This window comes from Carassius carassius, chromosome 15 (assembly GCF_963082965.1).
Source record: "Carassius carassius chromosome 15, fCarCar2.1, whole genome shotgun sequence".
NCBI classification, from domain to species: domain Eukaryota; kingdom Metazoa; phylum Chordata; class Actinopteri; order Cypriniformes; family Cyprinidae; genus Carassius; species Carassius carassius.
The window spans coordinates 28,228,664-28,253,957 of record NC_081769.1 but is presented as its reverse complement, the minus strand read 5'-3'; the positions used below and the strand labels follow the sequence as shown (position 1 = coordinate 28,253,957).

At 34.7% G+C, this 25,294-nt stretch overlaps 1 protein-coding gene across 3 annotated transcripts in view; it reads left to right on the top strand.

The window, feature by feature from the left end:
• Positions 1-21,876, top strand: part of cpne4a (copine IVa) — a 56,906-nt gene extending 35,030 nt beyond the window's left edge. For all 3 annotated transcript variants that reach the window (XM_059568311.1, XM_059568309.1, XM_059568310.1), the window contains 9 exons: positions 1,894-1,992; positions 3,419-3,505; positions 3,792-3,851; positions 8,153-8,286; positions 11,387-11,441; positions 12,318-12,369; positions 17,821-17,954; positions 18,036-18,272; positions 21,123-21,876. In XM_059568311.1, coding sequence (XP_059424294.1) covers positions 1,894-1,992; positions 3,419-3,505; positions 3,792-3,851; positions 8,153-8,286; positions 11,387-11,441; positions 12,318-12,369; positions 17,821-17,954; positions 18,036-18,272; positions 21,123-21,254 — 990 coding nt within the window. In that variant the 3' untranslated portion in view covers positions 21,255-21,876. The remainder of the gene's footprint in view (positions 1-1,893; positions 1,993-3,418; positions 3,506-3,791; positions 3,852-8,152; positions 8,287-11,386; positions 11,442-12,317; positions 12,370-17,820; positions 17,955-18,035; positions 18,273-21,122) is intronic.
• The last annotated feature ends 3,418 nt before the right edge of the window (positions 21,877-25,294 follow it).

The following is a 25,294-nucleotide window of genomic DNA, read 5'->3' as shown; positions in this document are numbered from 1 at the left end:
GAAGTTCAAAATAATAGCATTTATTTAAAAATATATTTATATAAAATCTTTACTGTCACTTTTGGTCAATTTAATGCATATTTAAAATATAGCATTAAAGCTCAGTGTTAAACTGGAGTGATGGAGTCTGTGCACTCCACGAACTATCCATTTAACAATAAGATGCTTTGGGCCCATCTCTTAAGGGCACCTGTGTGCCTCTCTTCCTACTTGTAGTGCATCAGCATAAGACTGCATGTGGCTTCCCGTCTGCCCACTCATGACTGAACAGAACTCAGACCTTATTAAAGCAAACAGCTTAGCCTCATTTAGTAGCAGCCGTCATCCATGCCATCTAGAGAGTCACTCATGGACTAGCCACAGCTCACAGCTGGAGATCCTGTATACCTGAACATAAAATCTTAGCAAGAAACCCAGAGAGTAACAAGACACATATATAATTGTATATTGCTTGTATATTGCCTCTTGTGGTCAGCTATGATTTTCATTCATTTGTCATTTTCTTAAAAAGCTAACATATGTACTGTATATACTACCATTCAAAAAATCAGTCTTTAAGATTTTTAGTAACACTTAAAGCCTTTATGTATAGTGCATTATAAACTGTTATTAAAGGCTATAATGCACTATTATTATTAATGTGTGTTGTAATACATCATATCTTGTCATAAATAATTATAACCAAATTAAAAATGCATAGTGTAACAATTAATTGATAAGTGTTGTAATGTATCAACTGTGGTTACAATTATTTGTGAGTGTACAATGCATTATGAAGTGCATTACAAGGCATAATTAATGCATTGAAACTACCTTTATAATGCATGATGTATTGCAGATTTTTTTAAAACCACATCTGTTTTCATCATAAGAATAAGAATCAGCATCAGCATCAGCATCAGCATATTAGAATGAATAGAAACTAGAAAGACTAGTTAATATGAAAAGTTTTGCCGCTCATTCGTTAGTATCCTTTCTTACCTTGCTGCTAAATTAAAAAAATTCCCCCCAGATGTTTCACAATTTACTGATTTTTTTTTATGAATTAGAAATGTTTGATGAATTAGAATTTTTTTTTTTTTTTTAAGCTGAAGTGTTTAAGGCTTTTAAAACTGAAGCTATTATTTTCTAAATAGGTTCCCCTCAGAATATCTTTTAACACTTTGTCTTCTACTGGTTGGACAGATAGTCCTGCCCCCATCTAATGGCATTACTCGAGCCAATCTCGCTATTTCAGGCTGATGAAATGGCTACAAATAGCTTAGTTATAGTTGGCATATACAAGAAAATTTATGCACATCAGCATTAAATTGTGCTTGTCCAACTCATCATAAAAGTATGAACATGTGGAAACAGAATTGCTTAGGCTAAGTATATGAGGCTAAGGAATAGTATATGAGTAAACCCCCTGTTGTCCTGAATATTGCAGAAAACCATCAAACTTTAATTAATTTGTAATGTCACTTTATGTTTAATGCATGAATGCATAGGGCACAGTAATGATAAGTCTGCTCCAGTTCTTCATGCTGTGTGTTCGGGTTCCAGACATTTGTGGTGTTCAGCGTTCTCTGTGGACTGTATGTAGGCAGCAAGAGTGGGTTCAACAAGAGTAGATAGTGTGCACATCCAGCAGAATATCTTTTATTTCTGCTCCAGAGGAATGCTGAAAAAATGGTATCTAAACTACATGTCTGTGGAGGAAACAAATGTATTTGAAGGGAATAGGAATTATGAGGAGAGAGGAAATCGATTGAAATGAGATGAAAAAAGTGAAAGACGCAAAAGTTAAATCATGCATACCACTGGACCAACACATAGGTTTAAGTGATATTTGCTTTGGATGACTTATTAATATTACATTTCAGCGGGTTTTGTTCTTCCCTTGACATCCAGTGTACAGTGTGGGACTGGGACTCGAACGGAAAGCATGATTTCATAGGGGAGTTTCAAGCTACATTCAAAGAGATGCGATCAGCGATGGATGGAAGACAGGTAACAGTTTTAAACTTGTTATAAAAAAATTATCAATTTATTTTAATACTTTCACATCCAACACACAGAGAACATCATCTACAAGCCAAGCTGATTTTTTAATCCAATTGATTTGATTTGAAACAGCTCTGTGAGATATTCAGAGCAGGTTAAGCTACTGATGAGTAGGAACTAGTTCGGTTCAAAGAGTAATCAGCAAAAGTGAAAGATGAAAGAGGAATGAGGTTATATGAGGAGATCTTAATGTGGGTCGCAGTCAGTTTCGTTTCTTCTATACTTTAACAGATTCTGTAGAGAATCACCTCCAGTATCCCTGAACTGAATGGCTGGATTTTTCTCACATTTTCTCATCATCTAAAAAGATGTACGTAGATGTATAAATAGCTAGACAGATATATTCAAATTGATTCAATGATCGTTTGAGTTATCGATTATTTGATTAGTTGATTCTTTTAAACCAAATCCATTTAAGAAAAGGACCTGATGTATACATGCCAAAAAACATAATTTGAACTCAAAATTACTGACTGCAAAAGAACAATGTGCTCTAATGGAATTATAAGTGGAATAATTGCATAATTAGAATGATTAATTTTAATGACACAATTGATGGAAAGACTTTGAAATGCTATTTTGAAATATCTGTGTAGCTGTGCACTTTAAACATAAGGCAAACACACAAAAAGCATCACATCAGAATTCATAACCCAGCCCCTGCTGTGTCCATTAAGTCATTCTGCACTTCTGTAATTTGTAGTTTGTGTTTTATTGCATTTCATGACCAGTATGCTGTTTACAAACTAGAAGCTTACTGGATAATTGCATTTTTATGCTAGAAAATTCACACAAAATGACAACGTCCTCCTTAATAATCAATAATGAGGATGTTGTTCTGTGTAAGTGTTAAAGAGTATTCAGTCCCCATTATATGCAGCTTGCTCTAAAAATGGATCTAGTGATTAACCATTAATGCTAAAGACTAAATAAGACAGAATCTCTTTCGGATTTTGAAAACAATAAGTCATTGTCTTTTAAGCTGTCAGTTAATTGTAACTCTGCTAAAATGCACAGCTACAGCTGGATGACACCTCATTCTCTTGTGAAGTCCCAAACGCTTTGGGTTGGTATCTCTATACCGCAGGCGTCAGTACCAGAATCTGCTAATTATTTTAGAACATCACTTCCAGGCTTGATATCATTCCTCATTATTATGACCGAAATTGTTGTTTTCTGAGTCTATTGTCGACTGGAGCACTTGTTTTTGGCCTTCGCTGCTCCAATGGGAAGCGATTATGCACCATCTCACACGTTCTAATGAAGCTATTATATTGTCCAGTATGTCTCGATCGCCCACTCCAACCAGTAATGATGAAAAGCTAATGGTTTGTTTTTATTTTTTATTTTTATATTTTTTAAACAATGACAGGTCCAGTGGGAATGCATAAACCCAAAATATAAAGTCAAGAAGAAGAATTACAAGAACTCTGGGATTGTCATTCTGAATCAGTGCAAGGTAATATTTTTTCATCATGAAATGATGCTCTCTAGAGGACCTTGTCTCCTGCCCGTAGGCCCTGTATTTCAAAAAGTGGCAGTGTCATGCTGTCAGCAGAGGCGTTGATGGTTACAGTAGATGGAGGTGGGAACTTCACACAGCTAGAAGTCTATCCATTCAGCTAAGATACACTGCAAATGACCAATTAATTTGATCATAGTTGACATTAATTAGAAGTGATGAGAAGAAGATAGCAATGTGAAAGTGCTTGAATTCTTGATAACCAGTCCTTTTGCATCCACAGATCATTAAGATGCATTCCTTTCTGGACTACATCATGGGTGGTTGCCAAATACAGTTTACAGTAAGTCCAGACAGATACAACTCACTCTTTCTTAGTTGATGGAGTGTTCATTTATCTGTGTTTATATTTATTAAATTAATCATCTTTTATTTTTTTGCTTTCTCTGACATTAGCACAGCCACCAGTTTTGTTGAATTATGTTATTATTAGTCAGAGCACTCGTGATTTATTATTCATTGTACATACTAATGGGAACGGGGAAAACAAAGTGTCATTCTAAATGTTTATTTATTTGCATAATTTATTAGGTAATAATTGTCTCACCTGCTAACAGCACTGTTATTTTCGCATGACACTTTTGTGTGCACCGAAGTGTTTCATTACTTTTATTATCTGTCACAATATTCTCTTTCTGAATTGTTCTCATGTAGAGTCTCCTGAAAGGTTTTTAGAATTAGTTTCAGTTAAACTGATCTTGTATTTGTTTTATGAATTTATATAATATTCAGTTTTAATAAGTGTTGATATTTTTTATAAAGCAAACTGGTAGACCTGCAGTTTTTACCAACCTTCCTTGCTTAACCAGAAAATGGTGTTGCTAAAGCAGAGGGATCTTACTTCCAGGGGTGTGATCCGTTAAATGTTGGTACATGCTCTGTAAATAAAATCCATATGGGTTATTAATGATTAAACCCACACACAAACACACATGGTGTATATATATATATATACAGGTGCATCTCAGTAAATTAGAATGTCGTGGGAAAAGTTCATTTATTTCAGTAATTTCAACTCAAATTGTGAAACATGTGTATTAAATAAATTCAATGCACACAGACTGAAGTAGTTTGGTCTTTGGTTCCTTTAATTGTGATGATTTTGGCTCACATTTAAACAATTTAGAATACTTCATAAGACCAAAAAAAAACAAAAAAAAAACATTTTTAGTGAATTGTTGGCCTTCTGGAAAGTATGTTCTCAATACATGTACTCAATACTTGATAGGGGTTCCTTTTGCTTTAATTAATGCCTTCATTTGGCTTGGCATGGAGGTGATCAGTTTGTGGCACTGCTGAGGTGGTATGAAAGCCCAGGTTTCTTTGATAGTGTCCTACAGATCATCTGCATTTTTTGGTCTCTTGTTTCTCATTTTTCTCTTGACAATAACCCATAGATTCTCTCTGGGGTTCAGGTCCAGTGAGTTTGCTGGTCAATCAAGCACACCAACACCATGGTCATTTAACCAGCTTTTGGTGCTTTTGTCAGTGTGGGCAGGTGCCAAATCCTGCTTGAAAATGAAATCAGCTTCTTCAAAAAGCTGGTCTGTAGAAGGAAGCATGAAGTACTCCAAACTCTATTGATAAACAGGTGCAGTGACTTTGGTTTTCAGAAAACACAATGGACCAACACCAGCAGATGACATTGAACCCCAAATCCTCAGACTGTGGAAACTTAGCACTGGACTTCAAGCAACTGGGGCTATGAGCTTCTCCACCCTTCCTCCAGACTCTAGGACCTTGGTTTCCAAATGAAATACAAAACTTGCTTTCATCTGAAAAGAGGACTTTGGACCACTAGGCAACAGTCCAGTTCTTCTTCTCCTTAGCCCAGGTAAGATGCCTCTGACACTGTCTGTGGTTCAGGAATGGCTTAACAAGAGGAATACGACAACTGTAGCCAAATTCCTTGACACATCTGTATGCCTTGACCCCAGCCTCAGTCTATTCCTTGTGAAGTTCACTCAAATTCTTAAAGCGATTTTGCTTGACAATCCTCACAAGGCTGTGGTTCTATTGTTTGGTTGTGCATCTTCCACACTTTTTCCTTCCACTCAACTTTCTGTTAACATGCTTGGATACAGCACTCTGTAAACAGCCAGCTTCTTTGGCAATGAATGTTTGTGGCTTACCCTCCTTGTGAAGGGTGTCAATGATTGTCTTCCTGACAACTGTCAGATCAGCAGTCTTTTCCATGATTGTGTAGCCTAGTGAACCAAACTGAGAGACCATTTTGAAGGCTCAGGAAACCTTTGTAGGTGTTTTGAGTTGATTAGCTGATTGGCATGTCACCATATTCTAATTTGTTGAGGGGTTTTGTTAAATGTGAGCCAAAATCATCACAATTAAAAGCAGAGGTGGGTAGTAACGAGTTACATTTACTTCGTTACATTTACTTGAGTAATTTTTTGGGGTAACTAATACTTTTCTGAGTATATTTAAACATGGGTACTTTATACTCTTACTTGAGTAAATTTTTGGGGAAAAATCTCTACTTTTACTCCGTTACTGTGGGCGACGTTCCTCTTGTTACTTTATCTTAATGCAATAAATGTTATAAATGCTTCAGTTTATTCCAAACGCGCCGTCTACTTTTCTCTGGGCAATGAGCGATGCCCATTCGCGAATGATTCATTCTTTTGAGTCAATTCTGTTCAAAGGCTTGATCAAACCAATTGGCAAACGAGTGAATTGGTTCATGAATCAGTTTGAATGAGACGTTCAGTTCCCTGCCGCACGCGCTGAGCGTCTGAAGTGGTTCACTCGGAGTTGTAACGTTTAAGAACATCAGCAGCGTTGAAAACGTGACTGGAACGGCACTGAATTGAAATCTGCAAAGGCTATTATTTGCTAGCGATGGAGATCCTTATTAGATGAACACCGCGTGTGCTGTCTACTGTTTAACAGGTAATAACTTGGGCTACGATTACAGTACACGATACCACTGTGACATTAGTTTGTTGTACGTGTGTGGCTTATAACAGAGTGGAGTCAAGTTGGATGCAGCTTCCAAAAGACAAAAAATAGCCGATTAAGATTTTATTAATTTTAATACAATCACACCGGCGTGAGTACGTTCAGCAAGTCATATCATCATCAGCTGCTAAATTCAGATCTGTGATTGCTTGCTGGCGCTTAGCCAGACATAGATGCGTTTTTACAGCGCTGCGCATTATAACCAATCACACATGATTCTTTTGAGATTATTAAAGCATTGGCCAATCAGAGGCGTTCAGATGAGTCATCACTAAAATACCGGTGCTTCCTTCACTCGCTCACTGACTGAATACCTCTTTCTGGCGAATTCTCTCGTCAGAAACAACAAAGTGCAGATGTGTGTTCGAATCTTTAATTAAGATATTGATTTCACAGTGTTAACAGTTTCAGTGATTTTAATCGGAGTTTCTGAGAGTGATTGAAATCTAGACTGTCAGTGAAAATTATCTTTAATAATGTAAATGTTATTTGCTCTCTTTCTGAACAATGAAAGATTAGTAGCAATATTTATATCACATTAACTTTCAATGTTAAATTCACATTTAATATAAAGTCAGTTGTATTAAAAATATGTTATGTCATGACACCTATATCTGTTACTTAAGTAAACAGACAGGGTTTTATAATAAATTACATAAATTGGAGTAAAGGCTGATGAAATATATACATTTATACACGCACACATACATTACATACATTTTATCTATATATCTAAATAAAAATAGGCTCAGTATATATGACCCAAAGTAACTAGTAACTAACTACTTGAGTAGATTTTTTATCCGATACTCTTTTACTTTTACTCAAGTAACTATTCAAGACTTGAGTAAATATTGAGTAAATATTTCTAGAAGTACTTTTACTTTTACTTGAGTACAGTTTTTGGGTACTCTACCCACCTCTGATTAAAAGAACCAAAGACTTAAACTACTTCAGTCTGTGTGCACTGAATTTATTTAATACACAAGTTTCAAAATTTGAGTTGAATTACTGAAATAAACTTTTCCACAACATTCTAATTTATTGAGATGCACCTGTATGTATGTATACAGAAAGCACAAACATTTAATTAATTGTCTAAATCATTATTTGATTGTGTCAATATTAACTTTTAATCAAATGTAGTTGGTAATAGAGACTGTTTCATGTAATTGGGTATAAGCTATAGGTTTTCCCCCTTATTTGTAGTGTTACATAGTCTAGTTTTTATTTTATTGTATTGGTTGTCCTCCAAAAAAGGATTTGAGAATGACTACTTTAGATGACATGGGTTTTATAATCATGATAAACAAAGTCAGTAAAACATGTGTCCATACTATTGATCTTTGGTGCATGACTTTTGGTATGTAATGGAATATTGTGTTAATATGTTCGTCATACTGTAACTATACAAGTCAGGCATATTTTATCTACGTACATACATAGTCGCACGCCTACATAAGCTAATGCATTTTACATCTCTATTCAATCTGTTTACTCTCTGTCAATGCCGTTAGGAGAAAAGGCTCTGTAGCATTTCTCCACATGGTGTATACATTTTGAGAAATTAGCCTTAAAGCACTACTTTGATTGCTGCTTGTCTTTCAGGTAGCGATTGATTTCACAGCATCTAATGGGGATCCTAAAAACAGTTGTTCGTTACACTACATCCACCCCTACCAGCCTAACGAGTATCTGAAAGCTTTAGTCGCAGTGGGGGAGATTTGCCAAGACTACGACAGGTGAGCTGGCTGAACAGCCAATCAAATCCCAACATCAGCTCTCTAGGTTCTCGACTTTCTTTCATACAGCAGTTATTTGGGTTCACACAATTGCGAGTCAGTTCTCTTTCTCAGAGTGTGCAGTATTTTGACAGTATAGTGAGTAAAGCAGAGTCCCAACATTGGGGTTTTTTTTTTCTATGTAATGTGTAGGCAGTCTAAAAGACATAAAATGTGAAGGAAGCAAGGGGTCAAGGTTTGGCTGGTTAGCATGGTCCCAAATCCTTGTAGATGTGGATGCATCATTCACCATTGATGGCCATTCAAAAATAGCCATGTATTCTGACCAAAAACATTTTTTACAAGAAAAAATAAAAATATTTTATGTGATAGTGGGTGTTTTACCCACAGTGACAGATTTTTTGTTGTTGCTGAAAAATTGAAAGCCCCGGAGCACATAGAGCAATATGCAGGTCACACATTTCTTTATATATGATATTATGGTGCCTTGGAAGCCAGTTTGAGAGTAGTTTCCTTAAGAGATGACTCCATCTGGTAAGTCAGTGACTGATTTGCTGCTGTAGGCACACAGCTAATATGAGAGATTAAATTGGAAAAACCGTTGTAGTGACCAGAGGTGGAAAGTGTACAAAAATATTCTACTCAAGTAAAAGTACCATTACATTAATGCAATTTTACTTAAGTACAAGTAAAAGTACCAGTCTAAAAATCAACTCAAGTAAAAGTAAAAAGTAGCTCATTTAAAATTTACTCAGAGTAAAAATTACTTAGTTACATTTTAACAGTGGGAGGGAGTCAAAAATGGGACAGGCCAAGGTTGTCAAACTCAGTTCCTGGAGGGCCACAGTCCTGCAGAGTTTAGATTTAACCCTAATTAAACACACCTGATCCAGCTAATCTAATCATTTAGGTTTATTTGAAAACTACATGATATGTGTGCTGGAACAGGGTTAGAACTAAACTCTGCAGGGCTATGGCCCTCCAGGAACTGAGTTTGACACCCCTGGGATAGGTCTATTAATCTCAAACTAGTTGTTTTTAATTAAAGGAATCAGTTATTTAGAATAATAAAACATTTGGGCTGTTACCAGGCAAATCAGTATCAACAAACTCATCTTTTAATGCAGAGGAAATGCAGAAGATTCATTGGAAGTGGCATTTAGATGTATTACACTGTTTAGTGCAGGACAAGAATGCATTTAACCTGCAGTTACAAATGCATGAATAATGTTTTGATATACAAGACATAAAATGTTGAATACTCATTTGAAATGATAAGAAATTAATTATTTAAAAAAATCTAAAGATACTTTAAATGTGAAATTAAAATGGCCAGTATGTGTATCAGCAAGTCACTGTTAATAAGTGAGTCATTGCGATTGAACCAAATCATTTAAACGGTTGATTCATTCAGGAACGAAACACTGTCACGTTGCTCAGAGACGCAAAACTGTGCTTTGGTGGCTGTGTTTGGAATTATTTTCTGTTGTAGAAATAGAGCTAAAAAAAGGCAATATGGTGTCTAAAACTCTTAATTAACTTGTTTACTGAACTGTTATATATATGTATGTATATATACATGATGATTTTTGGTGGAAAAGACGGCATTCTTTGTGTGATTTTGATTTAATATATGAAATTATATAAATATGTGAATTTTTATTATATAAAAATATATATCATATATCTTCTATATCTTCCCCTATATCTTCAATTTTGTGATCATTCTAAATGCATTTTAGGAGACTGAATCACACAGTTAAAGAACGCAATATAAATGCGCGCGCACATCATTTAAACAAAAAATATTATATTATCACATACGATATATATAACACACTCCTCACCACTGTCTTTTTGGCTAATTTGTGCAAAACCTCTTGCTAAAATGTCAAAGCTTCATTTTAACCACCAATGCAACGATGCAATTATTTAGCTTACCTCTACATTCTTGCGAAGGGTTGAGGTCTTGTCGAGTTTTTATAAGCTGCTAGTTTGGTCTTCCTAGGCAAGTACAGCTTACACTGCATAATAGAGCATACATATGGCCAGGGGTTCACTTCATTTCCTTCGAGTTCAACTTCAGAATATGACGGGGTTTCGTTTTCAGCGGTGTCTGCACCACTAACGCCTGTTTTGACCGTCTGCATCTTTCTTGTGATTTTAGCGCCAGTTTGCCCTCCTGCCCATTATTTACTGACGTAGTTTCCAGGGAGCGATTTTTTTTTTTTTTTTTTTTTTACTCAGTAATGAATGTGTTTTAAAATGTAGCGAAGTACAATACTTTAAACAAAATATACTTAAGTAAAAGTAAAATTACAGATTTAAAAAATTACTTTAAAAAGTATTAGTACACAAAAAAGCTACTCAATTACAGTAACGCGAGTAAATGTAATTCGTTACTTTCCACCTCTGGTAGTGACAACCAAAACACAACACTGAAAACTTCATTAACAATGCTTTTCACTTCAAACAGTAAATACAGGGTGGTTAATTGTAACTTATGAAAACATTGTTTTATTTTGATCCCAATTTACATAGCTGGTCCATTTTGCTGTAAAAACAGTAGAATATGTCATCCACAGACTAGGCCTGTTTTAATTATACATTTGGTAAGGACAGCAAAACAAGGTGGGAGTTATATTTTGACAGACAGCCTGTTATTTTCAAACTTTATTTTATTAGACCTGTGGCCTTTGCATTTTAACAGTTGGTGATTATTTAGAAATCCTGAAGCAGTTTTTGGATAACATGCTAAATCCCAGCGTTTTTTGACCATTGTAGCTGAGCTGTAATTTCAGCTCTCTGAAAGGTCATTCAAAAGCTCATTTCCAGCACCATGTCGAGCTTTGGCATCACTCAAGAATGAGATGAATGCACATCCATCAGGACGTTTGGTTGGGATGAAATCTGAAATCAGAGTGCTTGCTGATTTGGCAGGCACTAACAATAACAATTATGCAAATCTGTGTCCATTACAAATGAACAGTGATGAGGGGCCACTGAGACAGGAAAGCATGATGGGAAATTTGGTAAGTAATCCCCAAGATCCTCAATTCCTGCCAGCTCTAATCTCCTGTCCACTTTCATTTCCATGCAGTGACAAAATGTTCCCAGCATTTGGCTTTGGTGCTCGGATACCCCCAGACTTCAAGGTAACGTCTTTATCATTTATAGCGATGGGGGTGCAATGGGATTTTTTCATTATAGGGATGCAGATTGAAAGATGCTTCTAATTAGGCTACCGCTGGAGTAATGTATGAACTGATGTCAGCAGGCTAATTTCCCTCCAACAGATAATGTGCCTTTGTGTAGAGCTGAGTATTTTGTATTTATCTTAGGCGTCAACAGTTTTAACTAGATAGATCAAATGTCTGAATGTACAGTCCACACTCCAGACTTATTTTTTAAAATCTCTTAAAGTATTCAAACAAATAGTATTCAAAATTATAATTTTACTTACAGCATGAAGCTAGGTATTGAATACACCTGGAGGGGGTATTGACCAGCAATATTGACCAGCTGAATGTGCATTATCCTGCTTATTTCAATACTATCAACTTCACATAAACAAACAAACAAACAAATAAATACTGATTTAATGGAAAATGGAAAGGGATTTGCTGAATAAATTCCACCATGCATATCAATAAAATAGATTTGGCTTTGCACAGTGGAATGGGATAACTTGCTTCTCCTAATTTTATTAGTGATATTTAGTGCTAGTTTATCAGGAAGTGATGATTTTGTTCTCCTGACTCAAATGAAAACGGTGCTTTATTTGGAAATGTTTTATGCCATATTCCAAAACAGCACATAAGTTAAATTCGCAACATTGGATGGAAAGTAGCTAGTGAAGAGTCCCTGTTAGCTATACTGTATATCAGAACTCTTGGAAAGCTGTTCAGCCAATCAAATTCAAAGAACTAACAATTGCATAATATGTGGCATGCATTATTCTCAAAGAGTATATTATTCATGCCACAAATAGCCTAAGATTGTGTTTCTTTTTTTCTATCTTTTCCCCCCAGGTTTCACATGACTTTGCAATAAACTTCAACGAAGACAACCCAGAATGTGCAGGTATGACGGTGCATTCATCCCAATATTTTATCTGTTCCAGACCATATATCTTAAATTATCTCCTCAATGCAGATTCATTAACTTCCCCATGCGACCTTTTCCCACTGGGACTGAACTACTTAAAGCCTCAACATAACATTGGCAAAGTCAAACACACAAAGAAGATCAATATATGCATAGCTGAATTACAGAGCTACGCTATTGAAAAAAGATGACACATTAATGTTTATTGCTGCTATAAAATATACAGCCTGATGGGAATGTCTGAAGGAGGGAAGCGGGGATGACATTGTTGTCACATCCTGCCCCTCCCCAATAATTAGTCTTTCTGGGGCATAACAGGAGGTTAAATGTCACGTCAGCACAAAATGACATGTCAGCACAAAAACAAGATGTTTTAAGCCTTGGTGAAATAATAGTGGTGCCTTGCATTTGATCAGAACTTCTTGTACAGAGTTTTAGGACATTGTTAAATTTTGTAGGATACATGTTTCCATATTTTATTGAAATGTGTTACCACTCTGCTTTTTGTTTAACCACTCTGTGCTGCAAAAGGAAGACCATAATCTCTTGGTAGGCTTGCATCATCACAACCTGTTTAAAGTTTGAAACTTGTGTCTCCTAAAAGGGTGGCTGCTATCAGAGAGTAAAGATGAAAATATAAGAACAATGAATGCTTGAAATACAGAAACAGATGGGAAAGTAAAGTAATATAAATGATAATTTTGTTGTCATGAGCAAGCCTCTGCCAAGCCATGTATGCATTCAAATGTAACCCAACTCTCTTTGGGATGGCGTTGGCTTGGAAGTCAAGTCAGAAGATGCAAATGATTTGATTTTGTATTTAGTTTGCTCTCAGATTGTGTTTGGTGCTTAGCTTTCCCATCATCCATGTCTTCAGCCACGAGCAGGATAAATTGATCATCGCTCCAGTGTATTGGTGTCACTTGATTTCCCTTGCTATTTCTGTTCCACCTCTATCAGTGCAGACACACCAGGGTGGCGCCCTGAATGGGCACAGACCACTCAGCTTTTGATCAAGCAGCCAGGCCTGTCTATTCCAGGAATAGCAAATGGCTCACAGCCCACCAGGACACATGCCAGCCAATCTACCCTGAGCAGAGAGCGCACCATTTCGCCCTGGTATTGTCTGGAAAATCCAGCATGGCAGTTTTGCGGTTCCGATGAACCTGGATGAGACACACAGCACGCTTGAATGGTGTGAATGACACTGGTGTGCAATTATAAGTAATTTTTACTTTCTAAATATTGACAACCCATTGTAGACAAGCCGCAACGAGGTGCCTAGAGAGCACGTTGTTTGCTTTCCATGAATGAAACCAATTTGTAGACTTCTCACTCTTCCAAAATCATTCCTTTTAAAAGTTTTGCTCATCAGTGGGGTGTAAACATCTTTTGCACCAAATAAAGAGGTTAGCACTACCCTGCTGGAAGAGGTCATGACTAAACCATTCTGACTCCATACCAAACTTTGCTTATTATGGCTTTTTAGAAGTAGCCTTGCATTTTGGCAAAACCTTTTTCTAATAAACACATGAATTACAAATCATTATTCATAATTATATTACACATTCAAGGAAAAATAATAGTTTTTATTGCTGTATAAATGATATATGCATCTCCACTAGCATTTAAAAGCATTTAACCAGAGACGATCCTCCCTATACGCAAAGTACGCAAGCTTTAATTAAAATAGATTTAATTTTAATTTATTTTTTTAATTTGGCCAGCGGTTATGAAAACTTCCTATGTCATTTCTTTTAATGCAGTGCACTGTCGCCCTTTCTACGTAAAAATCAGTCAAATCATGTAACATGAATGTCATACAGAGTCTTACTCGAGAATAAAATGAGTTGAAAGCGTACCGAGCTGCGGAAGATACACTGTTTTTAAGCGCTTTCTGTGAGCATGATTTGAGATGAAGTGAACATGGACAAAGGCGTTTCATTCATTCATAACTCATTTCCGCCACCAGTTTTGCTCATGCATCAAGGCTTCATTTATTTGATACAAAAGACAGCAAAAACAATATTGTAAAATACAGTTATAGTTTAAAATAATGCTTTCTGTTTTAATATATTTTAAAATGTTATTTATTCCAATATGACACAATTTTCCAGTCTTAATGGCACACGATCATTCAGGAACCTTTCTAATAAGCTGATTTTTCTGCTCAAGAATTTTTTTTTATTTTTATGACAGGTAAAACAGTTGTGCTAATTAATATTAATTTAAATTTTGTGGAAACTTTAACACATTGTGTTAAGGAATCTCTGATGAATAAAAAAAATGTCCAGAGAATAACATTTAATTTGAAATAAAAATGTTTATTTATATATTAATATTTATTTATAATATATTTTGGTATAAATGTTTATACTTTATTTTGTATTTTTTGTCAATTTAATGCATCCTTATTGAAATAAAGATTTTATTCAATAATAATTTTGAGTCATTGTTTCTTTTTTGGAATTAAGAGAAATTAAACTTTTAAACACTAAACATTTTTTTTTTAAATTTCTATCACTTAATTTGACATAGTATCTAACAAATGTATGTATATATATATATATATATATATATATATATATATATATATATATATATATATATATACAGTACAGACCAAAAGTTTGGAAACATTACTATTTTTAATGTTTTTGAAAGAAGTTTCTTCTGCTCATCAAGCCTGCATTTATTTGATCAAAAATACAGAAAAAAACAGTAATATTGTGAAATATTATTACAACTTAAAATTATAGTTTTCTATTTGAATATACTTAAAAAAAAAAATTATTCCTGTGATGCAAAGCTGAATTTTCAGCATCATTACTCCAGCCTTCAGTGTCACATGTAACATCCAGTCTATCACATGATCATTTAGAAATCATTCTAATATTCTGATTTATTCTGAGTGTTGGAAACAGTTCTGCTGTCTAATATATTTGATGAATAAAAGGTTAAAAAGAACTGCATTTATTCAAAATATAAAAAAAATTCTAATAATATATATTCTAATAATATATTTTCTTTACTATCACTTTTTATCAATTTAACATATCCTTGCTGAATAAAAATATTGATTTTATTTAAAAAAAGAAAAAATTACTGACCCCAAATTACTGACCAGTAGTGTATATTGTTATTACAAAATATTTATATTTTAAAAACATAACTTCTTCTTTTTTTTTCTTTTTATTCATCAAAGTATCCTAAAAAAGTATCACATGTTCTGAAAAAATATTAAGCAGCAGAACTGTTTCCAACTTTGATAATGAATCATCATATTAGAATGATTTCTAAAGGATCATGTGATAATGATCCTAAAAATTCAGCTTTGCATCACAGAAATAAATGATAATATAAAGTATAATAAATTTAAAAACAATTATTTTAAGTTGTAATAATATATCACAATATTACATTTTTTTCTGTATTTTTGATCAAATAAATGCAGGCTTGATGAGCAGAAGAAACTTCTTTCAAAAACATTAAAAATAGTAATGTTTCCAAACTTTTGGTCTGTACTGTATATATACATATATATATATATATATATATATATATATATATATATATATATATATATATAGATATGGTTATACATGGTTATGTATATGTATGTATGTATATTAAGTGTTGTCTATAAGCGCAGCTTTCTATAATGTTTCCCTTTCAACTCGGGTATCATCTAGAATTCTGAGTATCCCACTTGGTCGCTTGATAAATATGACATTTCTGATGTCCAAGGCCACAAGAATTCCCATGAGCAAGCATGTTGACCACTTCTAAGCATCACATGCTAAACAAGAAACAGCCTTTGAGATGAATGCGCGTTGTAACAGATAGACCTCCTTGGCTGTAACACATCAGAAGCTTTACATAATCTATTGCCTTGAGGAGAAATTTGTTGGCCAATGCAATTACTCTAAAATGTAATTAGAACTGGGGTTAAAAGGCAAAGAGCTCATTTAGCTGATTACTGATACTTTGCAATATGAGTGTACAATATGTGTGTGGTTTTCTTTGAGGGGTTGTGGGATGGTTCACATGTCAATGAATCCTTGGTGGAACTCCCAATGTGATATCACATCTAACAACGTTTACAGCTTTCTATTTGCGGAAGGTGATGGATTTTCGTTCATAGTGCTAAAATCAAAGGCAGACACAAGGGCACACGCACATCACATGGTGAGATATTCTCACAGCAGCGGTGTGAATTGGCCAAATGTGACTGTCGATGCATGAAGACTTGGAAGGTGTTATGATGAAAGGACGTCAACAGTAGGTTAATTCAAGCCTTTTAATGTCATCAGCACGACTTATCCTTTAAAGAGACAATGCAGAGTTGAAGAGTCTGTTAAGGTCCAGCGCGTCTCTTTGATTCCTCTTTGCGGGGAAGCCACAGAAGCGATTACATCCATTGACCTCCGCTTTGAAAGTCTTCTCATCTTAATTCTGCTGCCACACAGCATGGCAGGCTTTCACCTTTGAGCCACTGTTTGTGCGTGTTCAAGCTCACAGGTGTTAATTAAATGAAACAGTTGAGACGTGGTGAGGAGAGACAGGCTGACCTTAAGATTCATGCTCAGCGAGTCAGTAAACAGCATTACTACTTCACTGCAGAGATTGAGTCTTCACTGACACTCATTCAAGTCCTTTAAATGCATCGCACGTCAGTTAAGATACCCCATAAAGAGTCTTTAAGCATAAAAAAAAGAATACAATAAATGATCAAATATAAGAGATAAAATTATTTTAGTGTTATTTCAGTATAATTGATTTACTATGCTATTTAGTCTTTGTTAACATTTTGAATGTTTTTGTTTAATTTTAGTAATTGTTTGTAAAAAATAAAATTCTTAAATTGTCTATGAAGCTTTTTTATCATATTTTATTTTTACATTTTAGTTTAGGTAGTTTTAGTTATTTTGGTACTTCAACTTAAAAAAAATGAGACATTTTGCCTTGGCGACTGTCTGAGATTAAATTATTTTATATATGTATTTTATTTTATTCCAGTCAATGTTTATTTTATTTTATTTCAAGTAATGAAACTTTAAAAAACTTAAATGAAACTTAAAATAAATAACCCTAATATTAAAGATATTAAAGTTAATATTAAAGTTTTTAATATTAAGTTTTTCAGTTAATATATAATTTTATTTCAAGTAATGATTTTTTATTTTAGTTTTCAGTTTTCAATAGATTATTTAGTTTTAGTGTTAGAACTTAAACTAAATGAAAATGAGAAATGTTGCCTTGGCAACTATCTGAAATGAAATTATTAATAAATTTATATTTAAATTTTGTTTTATTTCAAATAAATATTATTATTTTAGTTTTAGTTAATAAAGATAACTCTGGTGTTTTATTAGTGAGTAGTCTGTAGCTCACACAGCTCAAGACTTACCTTTTTGGACTTTGCAGGTATCCAGGGTGTGGTAGAAGCCTACCAGAATTGCCTTCCTAAGATCCAGTTGTATGGTCCCACAAACATTGCCCCGATCATCCAGAAAGTGGCCAACTTTGCCTCTGAGGAAATGCACACCAAAGAGGCCATGGTGAGCCCGTTTCTATTCCATCTCTCTTCATCTCTAAAGTTTCTCTTGTTCTAAAGTTTTTCTTTTCTTGCCTTGATGCAGCAATACTTCATCCTGCTCATCCTGACGGACGGTGTGATCACAGATATGGCAGACACTAGAGAGGCCATCGTCCACGCCTCTCACCTGCCCATGTCTGTCATCATCGTGGGAGTTGGAAGCGCAGATTTCACTGACATGGAGATGCTGGACGGTGATGACGGAATCCTTCGTTCGCCTAAAGGGGAACCAGTGTTGCGTGACATCGTACAGTTTGTGCCATTCCGTAACTTCAAACATGTGAGTTTACAAGGTTACATTATAAATCAGTTATATATAGATATATATATATATATACTCACTGGCCACTTTATTAGGTACACCTTGCTAGTACCAGGTTGGACCCCCTTTTGCCTTCAGAACTGTCTTAATTCTTTGTGATAGATTCAACACGGTTTTGGAAACATTCCTCAGAGATTTTGGTCCATATTGATATGGTAGCATCACACAGTAGCTGCAGATATGTCGGCTGCACATCCATGGTGTGAATCTCCCATTCCACCACATCCCAAAGTTGCTGTATTGGATTGAGATCTGGTGACTGTGGAGGCCATTTGAGTAAGGTGAACACATTGTCATGTTTAAGAGACCAGTCTGAGATGATCTGAGCTTCGTGACATGGTGCATTATCCTGCTGGAAGTAGCCATCAGAAGATGGGTACACTGTAGTCATGAAGGGATGGACATGGTCAGCACGAAATACGACTGCCCAAAGTGTGCCAAGAAAATATCCCCCACACCATTACACTACCACCACCAGCCTGAACCGTTGAGACAAGGCAGGATGGATCCATGCTTTCATGTTCTTTACACCAAATTCTGACCCTACCATCTGATTGTTGCAGCAGAAATCCAGACTCATCAGACTAGGCAATGTTTTTCCAATCTTCTATTGTCTGATTTTGATGAGCCTGTCCAAATTGTAGCCTTCGTTTCCTGTTCTTAGCTGACAGGAGCAGCACCCGGTGTGGTCTTCTGCTCCTGTAGCCCATCTGCTTCAGGGTTCGACGTGTTGTGCGTTCAGAGATGGTATTCTGCATACCTTGGTTGTAACGAGTGGTTATTTGAGTTACTGTTACCTTTCTATCATCTCTAACCAGTCTGCCCATTCTCCTCTGACCTCTGACATCAACAAGGCATTTTCATCCACACAACTGCTGCTCACTGGATATTTTCTCTTTTTCAGACCATTCTCTGTAAACCCTAGAGGTGGTTGTTCGCGAAAATCCCAGTAGATCAGCAGTTTTTGAAATACTCAGACCAGCCGCCTGGCACCAACAACCATTCCACATTCAAAGTGACTAAAATCCCCTTTCTTCCCCATTCTGATGCTCGGTTTGAACTTCAGCAAGTCATCTTCACAACATCTAGATGCCTAAATGCATTGAGTTGCTGCCATTTGATTCGCTGATTAGCAATTTGTGTTACCAAGCAATTGAACAGGTGTACCTAATAAAGTGGCCATTGAGTGTACTGTATATATTTTAGTACAGATTAAAAATATATATATATATATATGTAACTATATGATATATTTGTTTAAATTTCTAATAATAAACAAATGTTTAAAATGACTGAATAGATAAATGTGAAAAAGTTGTATTCAGAGGCACAACATATGTTTATCGTTTATTTAGTCGTAAGTACCTAGTGTTTTAGAGCCTCAGAGCTCTTTTTATAACCAACATCTGAACTCCCTTTAATTGCAATCGAAAGATAAAATGATTATACATGCAGCTGAACTGTTGTTCATGCCCTTTAATCAATGCATTGCTATGCAGAGGTTTTCATCCTGCATCTTTATAATGTCTGAAGTACCTCTAAGGAAAATCTCTCCTGGTTAATTACTCCCTCATTCCTCTGTGCTCTCCATCTCACATTTCCCACCCAGACTTCTCAGAGCAATCTAATAACCTTTAGCTTGACTGCTCCATTAATTACCACATCTTCTGCCAGTCCCTGGTGGAAAACAAACCACAGAATTCAGAGAGCAGCGTTACCTCTCGAGTGGGTTTACTTGACTGTGACAAACCCCACAATCTTTGCTGTTATAAAGGATTGTGTTTTTTAATAAAGAGCCCAGAGGTTTTCTGAGGAAGGTTTTTGATTCTGCGATTAAGATATTTTTAAAGAAATCAATACTCTTATTCAGCGAAGGTTGAAACTGATCAGTCATGAGTTGTTAAGGCATTAATAATGTTATTTTAAAATATATATTTTAAATAAATGTTCTTTTGAACTTTCTAAGAATTTGGAAAAATGTCAGTTTCCACAAAATGTTTTCAATATTGATAATAATAACAAATATTAACTAAATCAGCATATCTGAATGATTTCTGAAGGATCATGTGACACTGAAGACTAGAATAGTGATGCTGAAAATTCAGCTTTGTCATCACAATAAATAATAAATAATACATTGTAGTTTAATGTAAAATAAATGTACAATTTTAATTTAAATTGTAATATTTCATATGTTGTCTGTTTTTACTTTATTACTATATATATATATATATATATATATATATATATATATATATATATATATGTGTGTGTGTGTATCAAATATAGCTTTAAGTACTTCAACTTAAACATATTTATAATTATTTATTTATTACAACAGTCAACATATAGAACATATAATGAATGAATGAAGGAATGAATATATACATTTGACATGGCATGTCTCTAAATGTGACAGAGTGTCCATATAAGCAAAAGTGACGGTTTATTGGGATCCTCTCGAGAAATATGCCAAGACTTGTTTTCTTTCCAGAAATGTACTGTAGTGAAAGCCCCTAACAAACACCACCATCTCGGCCACGTCTCTCTATCCTAGAATCTCCTCTCCTGCATCTAATTGGCCAGCAGGGGTTGGAGGGGTTTGACATGGTTATGCTCTGAGTCACACGAGACACTTTTGCTCAAGTTTCCGGATGTTTTTCATCACCATGCATGTGGGTTTCAGCAAGTACAGTATCTTCACACATCATTAGCATGGGAATGGCAAACTGGACCAGATAGCGAAATGGATAAATGGCCTTGCAAATGTTTGATTCGCTGTTTGTTTCTGCTTCTGCATCTTCCTAGGCCTCTCCTGCTGCTTTGGCAAAAAGTGTCTTAGCCGAAGTCCCAAACCAGGTGGTGGACTATTACAACAGCAAGGGGATCAAGCCCAAGTGCCCCAGCGAGTATGAGTCTTCCAGGACGTTTGGCCACTGAAGCGCCGAGCTAACGCTCATTACAAAAACTAGCACGTTTCTGTGAATTTGAATCCTAATCTGTTCTACTTTGTTTTGTTTGCATGCGTAGCCTGTGAGGCTTGCATAGGTGTTGCAATGCTACCGTTCTTATTATGTACATGTGTACATGCACAGACTTACAACCATGAAGAAAGCAAAAACTCAAAAAGTCCTACTGATGTAAGCATGATGAATGGGATTATCTGAAGAATAGTTGGATTATCTGTTGTTTTCTTTTCTATAAAGATTTGAGATTTTGCTAAATTTCGTAATGTTCTTACATTGTAAAGCATTTGGATCTTAGAAAATGAAAAGCTATTTGAATTAGATTATCTGTGGATATTCAGGCTTTCTTTTTCTCTCTTTTTCTTTGTTCTTTTTCTGCAGATGCAGGGCCAGATGCATGATTGTATTTTGCATGTTAATAATAATCCAGCCTCGTTTTTCTACTTGTTCCTTTTGAGGCCTGTTATATGATTTTATGTGAAGCTGCTCTTCTGAAACCAGTCCACAAATTTTAATTTAGAATGAAGTATTTTTTGGTAGTTTAAAGTGATGATGTGACAAATTGTTTGAGAATAAAATTTGTGTTATGAACGATGCATTTTTTGTGTGGATTTTGAAGCAAACAACTTTCCAAACTGTTAGTCCATAATATAATTAGATGTTTTATGCCACCAATCTTCAAAAATGCAGGGATTAAAAATACTCTGACTTTCGATGAGTCTACAGAGTATGGAAACCCATTTCTGCCACTAATAAAAAACAGGTAATTGCGAGTTTACATCTCACAATTCTGACTTTTTATTCTTTTATTTTAGACTCTTTTTCTCAGAATTAAACAATGAACTAAGTTGTATTATGAATGTCAGTAATGCGTGATATAAACTTTTTTTTTTTTTTTTTTTTCAATTACTAGAAAAAATAAACACAATTTTGAGTTTAAATCTCTGAATGTGAGATATAGCCTCACAATTCTTAGAACATCAGTCTTTTCCCCCCTCAGAATTGGTCTTTATTACTTGCAATTGTTACAAAAAAAAAATCAGAATTGCGAGATCCAAACTTACATGAGAAAAGAAATAGCAATTTTTTTGTTTAAAGTTTCGAGTTTATATCCTGCTTTTCTGACTTTCTAAATCTCACGTTTATATCACATAATTTTGAGAAAAAAGTCAGAATTTTGTGTTTGTATTACACAATTCTGTGGAAAAACAAAGAATTGCGAGATGGAACCTTGCAATTGCAAGAAAAAAAGTCAGAAATGGTTGCAATTAACTTAAAAAAAAAAAAAAAAATTATTCAGGCAGAAACTGGCTTCCATAATATAGTCTCTATATAGCATATAAAAACTTTCATGTTTTTCTTCAAAAATAAAAAAAATAAAATGAAAATAGATTTAAATTACCATTCTGAGTAATGTATTCTTCTTCTTCTTATTATTATTATTATTTATTTTTACATTTTCCCAATATTCACATGAATGATTTTATTTCCTTTATAGTTTCAACCATAGAAACTGAAACTAGCGCACAAGAGTGTAAGATACTGGAAACAACACTTACTGGTGAAAAAGCACTTTATAAGTTGGCCTATATTTTACAAGCAATACACTTTCTAATGAGATTTCATTTTGTCTTTGCTGTATTGGTAGTGCTTGAGTTTCAGTCTTACAAAGCTGAGAAATGTATTTTAGAAACTGCTAGACATGCTCATTATAGGCAATGCCAGGGGACAATTTTTCATAAACATATAAAACAAAAAGCATCAATGCAATATGTGTGGGTCCTCAAACTGTCATAATGCAGGCTGACAGACCTGCCATGAACCTCTGATGAGCTGCAGTGCTCCCACACGTCAGCTTTCCCCTGAAGACCAGTTAGTGGTTCACACTGAAGCCTTTGAATGTACGTACCTTTGAATGTAACATCTCAACAGATCCACTGAGACATTTTATCACATTTCACATGCACTAACTATGTTATAGTTTTTGGCAGTGTTAATCTTGTCAACAAAACACATTTTTTTTATTGTTAATTTTTCCTACAATATCTTTTACAATACATGTACAATATATTTTTGAAATTTAAAATAATATTGCATACCCAAATATATTTTAAAATAAAATAAAACACATTTACAATCGTACATTTTTACATTTAGGCTGACTACGCGATGTGGATTAGCCTACCTGTGATTTATATTGATTTAATCATGTTTAAAAAAAAATGTATCTATTGTAATAAGTATTTTTTTGTAAACATTGACAAGTATGTTCCTTGCTGATTTTTCTTTCTTTCTTATACACACACACACACACACACACACACACACACACGATTTCTTTCCTTCTTTCTAAAATACTGTAAATATTATTATAATATATATATATATTTTTTTTTTTTGCTGTATAGGATACAAGTGCATCAGCACAAAATAAGTATAAATAAGAGTTTCGATATAACCTGGTGGTGAAAGCATTACCCTCCAAATGGATCTAAATCTCCAAAACTACCTCATGACTGTCTGATGCGTCACATTTATTTATTCAGTGTAACATGAGGAAAAATGAGCCAAAACCACATCCACATATTAGTCTATGAAGGCTTCAGTGGTACTTCATTATCTCATTTGTTCTCAATCAACTGGAGCATGTCGTGACTCCCTAAAAGCCTGCATGGGTCATTGCTATTTTACTAGATCCATCATTGATCTGCCACTCGAGGACAACCGCAGGATCCTACATCATTAGACCCATGCATTCTCTAGAGCTTTTGTCACTGATTGGCTCAGATTGTAGTGTTGTCATGGAGATCTGCGGCCCAGGCTGCGGTTTGAAGGGTAACACAAAATATAAAACAAAAGTAATGTACTGGTTTAATAGCATCATTTTCTTCAGAGTACAACTGCAATGAGAATATAAATCTAGTCATCAAGAAAGAAAAAAGGCCAGATTGTGTGACGAACATCTGTTCTATGAGAAAATGGTGTTTGGGTGTTTTCATCCACTCACTTTAAATTAAACATAAACAGATGCATACAACTAATTAAAATTCAGGAATCAGGACAGGAAATCAAATGCTAATTTGACATGTAGCTGATAGTTTTCAAGCAATTAATTCTGTGTGCGTTCTTGTCTTGAATTCACCAATCAATGATTCATACCATAAGTGTCTTAACCAATGACTCTTTTGGCTTCTGCCTTCTAATTATAAAGCAACAAGCTTGTCTTGGCCCAAGTGATTAAAACTTCTAAGAATGTCTTTTGTTTCAGCAATGGTTTATGAATAGTCTAAAGACAGGTATTAGTCTAATGAGGGTCTAGTCTGGAGGAAGAGATGTGTGATTGGAGCTGATTAGCTTTACTGAACAAAGGATCAGGAGGGCTGCTGCCTCTGCGCATGGAGCTTAAAAAGGTCCTGCGAATCTTTAAAGCTTCTTTATGTGCTCTCGGAGACTGTTTCACTTTCATTAAGATTAAAATACATATTGAATACTTGAGTAAAATAAGGGCTTCATGCTGCACATGTAAATGGAACACAGTCCATTGGAACATTCATTAAACAGAAATGGCTTCCAGTTCCAGAACTCCCAGTCGGCTGGTTGGCTGTTGCTTCTGTCTGATTCACCTGTCACCTGTCAGTCATGAGCCTTGGAAAACCTTGCTTAAAGTGCAAATAAAGAATAAAGAATAAAGAAATCTTTCCAAATTTGATTAGTTGGCTGTATGGATTACTTCCTTCTGGTTGGTAAATAAATAAATAAATAAATATAAAAAAAGTATTTATTCATTTGTCAATAAATATTTTTTTTAATAATTGTTTAAATATGTCTATTAATATTATGTTATAAAATATTTTCTTACCCCTTATAGTGCACATTTATCTAGTCTGAAAAAATACATTAGACACCTAGTCCTTTAAAGGATTTGTTATCCATTTGATTTCAATATTTAAATAAGTAAAAATATGTAAAAAAAAAAAAAAAAAAAAAAAATATATATATATATATATATATATA